Source organism: Hippocampus comes, unplaced genomic scaffold, assembly GCF_001891065.2.
Source record: "Hippocampus comes isolate QL1 unplaced genomic scaffold, H_comes_QL1_v1.1 scaffold58, whole genome shotgun sequence".
Taxonomy (NCBI): domain Eukaryota; kingdom Metazoa; phylum Chordata; class Actinopteri; order Syngnathiformes; family Syngnathidae; genus Hippocampus; species Hippocampus comes.
The window spans coordinates 1,217,531-1,228,985 of NW_017805118.1; the positions used below are offsets into that span (position 1 = coordinate 1,217,531).

Sequence of the window (11,455 nt, forward strand, 5' to 3'; positions counted from 1 at the left end):
AAACAAACAAACAACACGTTGTCACTTGTAAACACACTGCTGTGAGCCTGCCATGTCGCCTCGGAGAAAAACGATTTAGTCTGATGTAGTTGTCATCCCATGCGATACATTGGGAACCTGCAATGTATACACTGTGTAGACTTATTTATAGAACTGGCTGTTGAAGTCCCGAAAGAATTTGGGGTGGGATTTTTAAAAACTTGGAGTGATTTTTTTGTGCCAGGGGAGCAATTGGAAGGCCACAAATGTCGACACCAAATTTGAGGACTCATACCTGGGGCTATTTTATTCCAGGGCCTTCTCAATGACTCATCCATCACTTTCTGAAGAAGCCTGAAATGAACTTGTGTTTGCATTTGCTGTGTGTTGTAGCGTGTCGTTGCCAGAGGAGCCTCCCAGCGCTCCTCCTCAGAACGTCATCGCAAGCGGTCGCACCAACCAGTCCATCATGATCCAGTGGCAGCCGCCGCCCGAGAGCCACCAGAACGGCATCCTGCGGGGCTACACAGTACGGTAAGACCGAGCCGGAAATTGACTCATAAAGCACCGCTTTCATTTGTTTGGCAATTGACTGTTTTGTTGTTGTTGGTGTTGTATAATATCGGATTGGATAAATGCTATATGTATATATATATTTTTTTAATAGAAAAGATACAATTGTCCTCCTCTCAAATGGTAGCCATCCACTCGACACAGGAAAAATGCTTCTCTTTTTTTGGAGGGTTAAAAAAAAATCCAATGCATTTATATTAAAACTGTCTTCACCAGTTTCCAATTTATATATTTTTACTCAACTATTTGACGATCATTTTCGAATTACTACATTTTTCTTAAAAATATGAATATATTTTTTAATGACTTTATGATTGGAAAAATACAACTTTCATCGCAATAAAATGTGACCTCATTTTAAAATTGTACACATTTATTTCGAAAAATACAGTGTAATTCGTAAAATATTTTATTTTTTCCCCCCAAAACTTATGACACGACTTTTGTCACTCGAAAATGTTTCTTCATTAATATAATAGAGAGATAGATAGATGTTCTCCTTTAATACAACAGTAGTTGTTGTTGTATCATTGGGCACCACAGCAAGTCGTTTACATGATTTTTTTTTTTGGGGGGGGGCAGTTTTTATGCAGGATGCCCTTCCTGAAAGAACTCACCCTTGTTTTCTTTATTCCATCTTGGTTCATCCTCCTTTGTAGTCAGAACCGCTAACATACAAGTATGTGATTTATTTTGTTGGGCCTCTGTTTCCCCCTAGCGGAGACTCGGTTGCACTGCACAGTTTCACTTATTCATGCCGCTGTTTGTCTGCGTGTGTGTGTTTTGCGTCAGATACCGTCTGACGGGGCTGCCGGTGGACTACCAGATCAAGAACATCTCCAGCCCGGACGTGACCACGCTACTGCTGGAGGACCTCATCATCTGGACCAACTACGAAATTGAGGTGGCTGCCTACAACGTGGCGGGCCTGGGCGCCTTCAGCCACAAGGTCACAGAGTGGACACTGCAGGGAGGTAATTTATTCATGTTAAATTTATAATTGTCTTTCTGTCTATCATCCATCCATCGATCTGAAGTTGATATGTTTTTTTTTTTATGTTCCTGTGTCCCTCCTCCCACCCCAGTGCCGACGATCGCCCCGGGCAACGTGCAAGCCGAGGCCGTCAACTCCACGGCGATCCGCTTTACGTGGACCGCGCCCAACCCGCAGTTCATCAACGGCATCAACCAGGGCTACAAGGTGGGCGGGCGTACGGGCGCCACCAATTATAGCTGCTCGCAGCGTCGTTCAAGCATCGCGTGTTAACACCGTCAAAAGGACATGTTTCTCATTCTTGTGGCCAAACTGAGATAAGGCTGGGAGAGAAGCATGCTTAATTTGCGGGATGGAAATTATGTTCTTGGCCAGGACTCCTGGCATGGCTTGAAGAAGCAAGCACTCGTCCTTAAAAATGTATACAAATGCTGAGAGTTGGTCTTAAATCCCGCCCAGCTGCTGGCATGGGAGCCCGGCAAGGAGCGCGAGGCGACGGCGGTGACGGTGCGGCCCAACTTCCAGGACGCCGTGCATGTGGGCTACGTGACGGGCCTGAAGAAGTTCAGCAACTACTACACATCGGCACTGTGCTTCACCACGCCGGGCGACGGACCCCGCAGCCCTCCCAAACTTGTCATGACGCACGAGGACAGTAAGTGGGCGGCGAGGAGAAATGAAAGGGGATGATGCCCTTCTTATGCTTATTTTAATTTTTATTTTTTGCATTTAGCACCGGGTGCCGTTGGCCACCTGAGCTTCACCGAGATTCTCGACACATCGCTCAAAGTCAGCTGGAGCGAACCTAGCGAGAAGAACGGCATTCTCACAGGTTTGCGCACACATACACAGACATCATCCTCTCCTCTTATGTATTTCGTAAATCATTAATCGTCATGATCTCCCTGATGTTATTTATTTCAATTTTTTTTGTGTGTCGTCTTATTTCATGTACTCTACATAATTATTTTAAACACATTTTTTTCCCCGACTGATGCCATATTTGTTGACTGACATCCTACCGTGTCTGTTGCTGTCATCAGGCTACCGCATCTCGTGGGAGGAGTTCAACCGCACCAACACGCGGGTCACCCACTACCTGCCGAGCGTCACCCTGGAGTACCGCGTCACTGGACTCACCGCGCTCACCACGTACACCATTGAGGTGGCCGCCATGACATCCAAGGGACAAGGCTTGCTGTCATCCTCCACCATCTCGTCGGGCGTCCCGCCAGGTCAGTTCGGGGATGTGGTCTGACCTCCATCTGTCTTTCATTTTTACAAAAGATTTTTGAAGAGCCAACAAAAGATGACAATGCCTTCGGCTTTCGTCACTTTGAATTTTATCATATCATCTTTGTAAAAATGTTGTGCATGTAGCTAATCTAACATGTATTTTTTTCCCACTTAAATTTAATCCTCCCCATCTTTCGATACGAAATATTGTCCATCGTCTATTTCTAATCTCCCGTGTGACATTTTGTCAACCTCCCGCTTCCTTCCAGAGCTTCCTGGCCCGCCCACCAACATCGCCATCTCCAACATTGGCCCGCGCTCCGTCAGCCTGCTCTTCAAGCCGGGTTACGACGGCAAGACTTCCATCTCCCGCTGGCAGGTGGAAGCCCAGGTGAGCTCGGAGCACCTGATCGCATATCGTCTGATTGTACTTGTGATGTTAACCCATTTAATCCCACCGGTCACATTTGTGAAAGACAACCATGATTTAATTTACAGGGCTATTAAAAATGTTATTACTGATTACTTAAAAAGGGCTACCAATGACACCTGATTTTGACTTTTAAATGTCTGGGAAAAATTTAAATTTAAATGGGTTAATACTGATCCCTGATCGGTGGTCTTAGGTGGGTGCTGTGGGAGACAATGAAGACTGGGTGATGGTCCACCAAGTGTCCAATCTACCCGACGCTCGCTCCCTGGAGGTTCCTGGCCTCAATCCGTACACCTTCTACAGGTAGGAAAACATCACGCGGGCAAAGTGGAGTTCACGTTTGAAGCTAATTTTAATGTTTCTAGTTTGGGTTTCAAGCTTAGGGGGTTGAAGCTAAGGTTTTGAGTTAGGGCTTCAAAGAATGGCGAGCGTTTCATATCAGGGTTTCTAGCCACGGTGCGGATTTGAAATAATGGTGTCTAACCAGGTGTAGGGTTTCGAGCACCGAGATGCTGGTGAAAAAGACATCAATGTGGTGGTTGATTGGAATTCAATCTCCAGGTTCCGTATGCGTCAGGTGAACATTGTGGGCAGCAGCCCCCCAAGTCAACCTTCCAGGAAGATCCAAACGCTTCCTGCCCCTCCGGATGTTGCCCCGGCCAACGTCACGCTGCGCACCGCCAGTGAGACCAGCCTGTGGTTAAGATGGATGGTAAGCAGAGCCGGAATGGGTGCGACCTTTGACATTTATAAAGGCCTCATTGAGCGACTTCCGGATGCTGCTTTTATCCAAATGAAGCCGCGCAATTCACTTCAAATAGGTTCTCAACTCTTAAGATGCGCAGAAGCAAAGCATTGTTTTTGAGTAAATGATAACTGGTCAACTCATCTCGACGTTGTTGACGCCAAGATGGCAGCAAAGCACTACTTTTGTCAAAAGAAAGCTCCTCAATTTACTGGTTTTTGGCAACAAAATGACACCAAAGTAACACTTTGAATGCTGTGAGTTACTCAGCAAATAATCTCATCACTTCGCTGTGAGGAAGTGGAAAACTTTATGATATTATCAATCTCAATCTGTGTATGTAATTGGTCAACACGTTTTTACATTTTTTTTCATCAGCGTTGCAAATCCTGTCAACTTTTTGAAGATCTTTTTTTTTTTGCATTGATTCCAAATCTCCGCTCATTTTTCTCGAGCACATCAGGTTTTCGGAATGATAATAACAATAATAATAATAATAATAATAATAGGTTTAAAAAATAATGTACTATGGTAAACAGCAGAGCTGAAAAAATGGCCGGTGGAGATCCTGATTGGCTGTTCACTTTAGAGAGTCACCAGCATAATAGGCTGGTGAGCAAAAAAGTTAATTTCAAACCCTGCCTACATCGTATTAGAAAAGCTCGCTGAGCAACTTTGAAAAATCTGAGTCATTACTTCAGGCCAATTTTAATTAAATTGGAAAGATGTCATTGTTTGGAGGCTGCTTTCGCCGCGGGAATTCACTGTATTATTCGCCACAAAGTCAGCAAAGTCTATTTGCAAAATGATGTTATAATGGCCAAATACAATCAATAGTCATTATTCTGCTTTAATCTCATGAGGTCTGGCTCTGGGTGTAAATCGGCGAGTACATTCGCAACAGTAGATGGATGACGCGGCAGTCGCGCTACGTTACCAGATCCAATATGGTGTCAACGTCTCTGTGCGATTCATGGTCGAAGTATAAACAGGATATATCCAGGCGCGGCTGTCAATCACATTTCGCACCCTCCACGCACTCTCAATTCAGTCTCTCGCTCCCTCTGCAGCCTCTGCCTGAGTGGGAGTATAATGGTAATGCCGAACAGGTGGGCTACAGAGTGGAGTACTCCAAGGCGGGTTCATCGGGTCGCCCGCTCACCCAAGCCATCGCCGACCGCTTGGAGAGGGAGTTTACGATCGAGGACCTGGAGGAATGGACCGAGTACGAGGTGAGGGTGCAGGCCCTCAATGGCATCGGACTTGGACCCTGGAGCCAGCCAATCAGAGGCCGGACACGGGAGTCGGGTGAGGTTATTTTCTATTTGTCAGCTTTGACTAGCCCGTTAGCCATTAAGGCTCACCACTACATGCTGAAGTGCTTTTGATTCTTTTTTTTTATCCAAATTTTAACATCACGATTACTTCAGTTCATTTGATAAAGGCTAAGAAGTAAATGCCAATTTGCTGACATTTTTGCGAATGAAAAAAAAATATACATTTGTTGTTCAGTGCCATCCTGCGGGCCCACCAACGTGTCGGCCTTCGCCACCACCTCCAGCAGCGTCTTGGTGCGCTGGTCCGAAGTACCCGAACCGGACCGAAATGGACTCATTTTAGGCTACAAGGTCTGGGTGACAACTTTTGATGTGTACTGCATGGCACGCCGCTCTATGCAATTTCTTTTCATTCTCTGCCATTTGGCAGGTGGTGTACAAAGAGAAGGACTCAGACAGCGGCGCCCGGTTCTGGATGGTGGAGGGCAACGTCACGCACAGCGTCCAGCTGACGGGTCTGGGCAAATACGTCCTCTACGAGATCCAGGTGCTGGCGTTCACCCGCGTAGGAGACGGACGGCCCAGTTCTCCGGCCATCTTTCAGAGGACCCTGGATGACGGTAGACATTTTGGATGATTCTCTTAGACGTCTAAGTTCACCACGGACGGGGCTTTGCAAGATTAAGTCGGGGTCCGGAAGGATATTGAAAGCGTTGCATGGCTTTAAAAATGTAATCATGACATCATCTCCCTCCTGCAGTGCCAGGACCACCGATGGGCATCCTGTTCCCGGAGGTGCGCACCACTTCGGTTCGTCTGATTTGGCAGTCGCCCTCCCAACCCAACGGGATCATCCTGGGTAAGCAGAGATTTGTCATCTTTCGTCCTCGGCACTGTACTTGAGTCGCCCTCTTCCCGTGTACCAGCGTACCAGATCACGTACCACCTCAACTCCACCAACGGCAACACCGCCACCGTGGACGTGCTCAGCCCCAGCGCCCGCCAGTACGCCGTCACCGGCCTCAAATCTGAATGCGTCTACGTGTTCCGCATCACGGCGCAGACGCGCAAGGGCTGGGGCAAGGCTGCTGAGGCGCTGGTGGTCACCACTGAGAAACGAGGTAACGTGAAGTCAAGTTGAATCACGTTTTTACATGCTTTGTTATAAATCTGTGTCCATTTCAACAAAAATAAACAACTCAAATATAATGTTAGGGATGTTATCTGTTAACATTATTAGGTCGTAACTCTACTGTATCTCCCCCCACACCCTTCCAGCTCGCCCGCAGCCCACCAGCCGCCCCGCCGTGTCTCAGAAGGACGTGCGCGCCCGCCGCGTTCTCCTGTCGTGGGAGCCCGGCAGCGACGGCCTCTCGCCTGTGCGCTACTACACCGTGCAGCTCCGCCAGCTCCCCGACAGCAACTGGACCGTGCATTCGGCTTCCGTCAACCATGACGCCACCGCCTACGTTGTCTCCAGGTAGCCGTTTCATCATCGCATTTTTTTTTTTCTGTTTGCAAAAGGGGAAAAAATTGGTACTCAGCACATATGTGGTCATAATAATAATGATAATCAGACACTTTGCTATGCTTTGTGGTGCCAAGGCTGAAGCCCTTCACGTCCTATCAGTTCCGAGTGAAAGCGACCAACGACATCGGGGACAGCGAATACAGCGAGGAGAGCGATGCCATCACCACTCTGCAGGATGGTAGGCAATGCGCCAAATGTAACCCAAGTGAGTCAAATGCAGCTCATTCCACTCGATCCTTTACTGTCCTTTACCACACCAGCGCCGGACGAAGCACCCGTCATCTTCTCCGTCACACCTCACACCACCACGTCAGTGCTGATTCGCTGGAAGGTAAAAAGAAGACGTGTTACTTTTTTTTTTCCTCTCTCTCTTTTTGAAAAGAATACGAATGAGGTAATGACACTTGTGTACTCCACTCTCAGCCGCCTCCCGAGGAGAGGATCAACGGCATCCTGCTGGGCTTCCGCATCCGTTATCGGGAGCTGCTGTACGACCGTCTCCGAGGTTACTCCCTCCACGCCATCAACAGCATGACTGCGTGGGCTGACCTCACGGGTGAGACCAAAAAAAAAAAATTGGCTGCATTTAAAAGATGAGCCACTAGATGGCGGAAACAATTTCCTTATCATAGTTACTGTAAGCATTTCTGTACTGCACTATGTGCTTTTGTCAACACAGCCACCAAAATGTCAATGTAGGATTCAATTTTACTGAATGATGCATGAATGATTGGTTAGCTCAAAATTCCGAGGTCCTGGGTTCAAATCCGGGCCCCTGCCTGCGATGTGGAGTTTGCATGTTTCTCCCCTGTGCCTGCGTCGGTTTCCCTCCAACATTCTCCCAAAAAGAGTTCTCATAATTATTCACTTATTTCATATTGATGGTACGCATTTCATCCTTGAATAATTTGAAAATGATACCTTTTAAATGTAATATTAACATCTTATTCCGAACATTTCAATGACTTCACCTCCCGTACACAGCACCGTACAGCATCCGCAATCTGAGCGACGCCTCTCTGACGCAGTTCGAGCTGGACAGTAAGTTTCACACCAACCACGACAGTCACACAAAGTATGATTTGACTGGTCTAATTTGCCGCGCAACACTGTCATAGAGCTGAGCAAGCACAAGCGGTACGAGATCCGCATGAGCGTGTACAACGCCGTGGGCGAGGGGCCCACCAGCCCGCCCCAGGAAGTGTTTGTCGGGGAAGCAGGTGAGTACATGCTCTTAATAAGCATTGTATCGGTAGTGGGCAAACTTTGGTGAAGTTTAGATAAAAGGACAGTTATGTGTGTGTATATGTGACCTGTAAGCTATACTATCTGCAACGTATCATTTGCTGCTCTATTAAGCATATAATGCCTCTTGTGAGTTCCTAATAATGGGATGTGGTGGTGTTTAGTTCCGACGGCGCCTCCGCAGAACGTGGCCGTTCAGTCCGCCAGTGCCACCCAACTAGACGTCACATGGGACCCGCCGCCAATCAGCGCTCAAAATGGCGACATCCAAGGTTACAAGGTAAAAACAAAAAGTGGTCCTCAAGAAGAGGAATTTTCAACTGGATGTTACTCATTCATCCATAGGGTACTCGTTTAACCAAATGGAACTACAAATAAATATAACTCATCACATCAAATGTATTTAAAACATCCAACTAAAACTACTATTAAAAACAGCTGTTTTCACCAAATTTATCTCATTCATCTGAATCGAACTGATTCAATAATTGCGCCAAATGTTAACTACTTTGGATTACCAACTGTAACCGATCAGCCACATGTAAACTAATTTTGCTGTAAAAAATTCCTCCACATTTCACTCATACCAGAAAAAAAACAATTCATCCAAATGGATCTAACTGAGGTAATTCCAACATATGTCACTAATTCTTCCAAATGTAACTCCTCCCACCAAAGGTCTACTTTTGGGAGTCCCAGCGCAAGAACGAGACGGAGCGTCTGCGGACCCTGTTCATGCCCGAGGGAAGCGTCAAGCTGAAAAACCTGACCGGCTACACCAGCTACATGATCAGCGTGGCCCCCTTCAACGCCGCCGGGGACGGACCACGAAGCCCCGCCGTCAGGGGGCGCACTCAACAAGCAGGTAGCTAAGCTCATTTGGGCATATATTGGGACGCACGGTGAGCCAAGAGTTACCACAAAGTCATTTTTTGTTTTTCGCTAAACTTGTTTTCAGCAAGCGTATGTACCGTACTGCCCTCTGTGTTTCAGCCCCCAGCGCCCCCAGCTTCATCCACTTCAGTGAGCTCACCACCTCCTCAGTGAACGTGTCGTGGGGCGAGCCCGCCCTGCCTAACGGCATCATCGAGGGCTACCGTCTGGTCTACGAACCCTGCGCGCCCATAGACGGTATAACTCTCCTCCTCCCTCTCCGCACCGTTGCTCGGCTTAGCAAATAATAACACCTTGAAAAGCGGTTGAGTATGAATTTAAATGTATGTTGGATTAAAGGCGGATTTTTTTTTTTCTGCGTGAATTTACCGCGACGACTGACTAACCGCATTGCATTGTCTGTCCTGTGGTAAGAAGTGCTGTAAATGTGATATGTTTGCGCAGAGTCTTCCGCGACCTGTGCCGACTGTCTCCACTCCCCCTCCTCCCCCCCAGGCGTCAGTCGGACCGTCATGATGGACGTGAAGGGCAGCGGCCCGCTCTGGCTCAAGCTCAAGGACTTGGCTGACGGCGCCACATACAACTTCCGCATTCGCGCCCGGACTTTTGTGTACGGGCCCGAGGTGGAGGCCAACATCACCACCGGGCCCGGAGAAGGTAGCTGCTGACGCCATGTTTTTTTTTTTTCTATCCTAACTTGAAATGCTTAAAATAGTTCTATGATTGCTTCGCAGGATCCCCGGGACCTCCCGGAGACCCCTTTATCACTCGCTATGGCTCAGCGCTGACCATCCACTGGACCAGCGGTGACCCGGGCCGCGCTCCGATTACGCGCTACGTCATCGAAGCCAGGCCTTCTGGTGAGTGCGGCGAGATTTTGGTGGAGTCTTTCGAGGGAGGAAAAGCAGTGTCAAGTGTCACCATCTGCCGCCCGTTCGCCCTCCGGAGCCCTTTTAAGAGCTTATTGATCAGTTCGGACAATATTATGACAAGCAAGCTTTGTTATTGAATTGCAGTTTGACTTTATAATGTATCTTGCATACAAAATTGCCCGTTTGGCCCCACCTTAACAAGGACACGGTTTCTATTGGCTTTGCAGACGACGGCCTGTGGGACATCCTGATCAAGGACATCCTCAAAAACATGGCAGCTGCTCATACAAAATAACGTGCCTTCTCTGGATTGCAAATATGCAGTTGTTTCCAGCTACAATTAAAAAAAAAAAAAATGATGGCTGTGCTCACGTTTGGCGTGGCAGCAGCCGCCATGCTGGTTCGAAGACCTTGACTGCTGCGTTCTGCCCATTCGATACAATGCCTCCTCTCCATGCAGGACAACTTTTGGATGTTTTCCAGTGTTTATTGCATTGTGACTAATGAGTTGCGCTTGTGTTTGCTTTGAGTGCGTGTGTGGCCCATTAAGAGTTAGCGTGGTGTTTACAACCGGCAGCGGAGGCATGTAATTAAAGCTCTCTGGCAGCACTGAAATACTGAAATATTACCCACACTGTTTTTTATTTTTATTTTTTATGCCTGCCGGAGCTGCGAGACAGATGGATTGCTCACGGTTTATCTTAAAGAGGACACATTCTGGAAAACGGACTTTTTTATGTTTATACAAACAAACACAGCAGTCGGATCACTGGAGTTTCTGCCCACCCATCAAGTGTGAAGTCGAACAAGTAAATCTTTGGTTCTGCTTATTTTTGACCCGCTGTTCCCAAACCATGAGGATAAATTTACATCATAACTACTTACCTGAAGTAGAAGGAAGAGATCACGAGGAGCAGAGGGCAAAAACCCACACCTGGACTTAACCCTTGGTTAAAAACCTCTCACTGTGGTTGAACCCTTGATTTGATACCCTAACTGCAAACCCTCCGCCGGACTTGAAACTTTATTTTGAATCCCTACTTTGAATTTACAAGAGGAAACTCGATTCGATAACCGCTATGGTCGTAAAGAAGTGAAAATATGAAATATCAATCGAACGACACGTTTGGCCCCACCTTAACAAGGACACGGTTTCTATTGGCTTTGCAGACGACGGCCTGTGGGACATCCTGATCAAGGACATCCCCAAGGAAGTGACGTCGCACACGTTCAACATGGACATTCTGAAGCAGGGCGTCAGCTACGACTTCCGAGTGATCGGCGTGAACGACTACGGTTACGGCGCGCCGAGCCTTCCCACTCCTTCCATATCAGGTACAACTTTCTGCCATAAACATTCATCTTGACGTCTGTTGTTACTCATCAATCCAGTGGAGTACAACTTTGACTCCTCCTCCTTTTTTTTTTAAATAACACTACCAGCCCAAAAAGTGTCCCCCTTCTACGAGGAGTGGTGGTTCTTGGTGGTGGTTGCCCTCGTGGGGCTCATCTTCATCCTCCTGCTGGTCTTCATCCTCATCATCCGAGGGCAGAGCAAGAAGTATGCAAAGAAGTCGGAATCAGGTGAGGCCCACCCACACGGTAACCGCGTTGCTTTAGGACTTTTTTTTTTTTTTTTTTTTTTTTTTTTTTTTTCTATCCTCCCTCTGCAATAT

The 11,455-nt window shown here is 47.4% G+C and overlaps 1 protein-coding gene across 7 annotated transcripts in view; it reads left to right on the forward strand.

The window, feature by feature from the left end:
- Positions 1–11,455, forward strand: part of sdk2b (sidekick cell adhesion molecule 2b) — a 178,570-nt gene that overhangs the window by 159,865 nt on the left and 7,250 nt on the right. For 4 of the 7 annotated variants that reach the window (XM_019865581.1, XM_019865585.1, XM_019865583.1 and 1 more), the window contains exons 8-34: positions 373–513; positions 1,345–1,526; positions 1,638–1,753; positions 2,006–2,201; positions 2,280–2,378; positions 2,590–2,781; positions 3,052–3,173; positions 3,409–3,518; positions 3,777–3,927; positions 5,031–5,268; positions 5,473–5,588; positions 5,668–5,857; positions 5,998–6,096; positions 6,164–6,358; positions 6,516–6,717; positions 6,843–6,946; positions 7,029–7,099; positions 7,192–7,324; positions 7,753–7,809; positions 7,887–7,988; positions 8,178–8,293; positions 8,692–8,878; positions 9,007–9,144; positions 9,352–9,564; positions 9,642–9,767; positions 10,950–11,114; positions 11,223–11,363. In XM_019865581.1, the coding sequence (XP_019721140.1) occupies positions 373–513; positions 1,345–1,526; positions 1,638–1,753; positions 2,006–2,201; positions 2,280–2,378; positions 2,590–2,781; positions 3,052–3,173; positions 3,409–3,518; positions 3,777–3,927; positions 5,031–5,268; positions 5,473–5,588; positions 5,668–5,857; positions 5,998–6,096; positions 6,164–6,358; positions 6,516–6,717; positions 6,843–6,946; positions 7,029–7,099; positions 7,192–7,324; positions 7,753–7,809; positions 7,887–7,988; positions 8,178–8,293; positions 8,692–8,878; positions 9,007–9,144; positions 9,352–9,564; positions 9,642–9,767; positions 10,950–11,114; positions 11,223–11,363 (3,902 nt within the window). The remainder of the gene's footprint in view (positions 1–372; positions 514–1,344; positions 1,527–1,637; positions 1,754–2,005; positions 2,202–2,279; positions 2,379–2,589; positions 2,782–3,051; positions 3,174–3,408; positions 3,519–3,776; positions 3,928–5,030; positions 5,269–5,472; positions 5,589–5,667; positions 5,858–5,997; positions 6,097–6,163; positions 6,359–6,515; positions 6,718–6,842; positions 6,947–7,028; positions 7,100–7,191; positions 7,325–7,752; positions 7,810–7,886; positions 7,989–8,177; positions 8,294–8,691; positions 8,879–9,006; positions 9,145–9,351; positions 9,565–9,641; positions 9,768–10,949; positions 11,115–11,222; positions 11,364–11,455) is intronic. The other 3 variants (XM_019865589.1, XM_019865584.1, XM_019865587.1) reach the window with 1 other exon arrangement.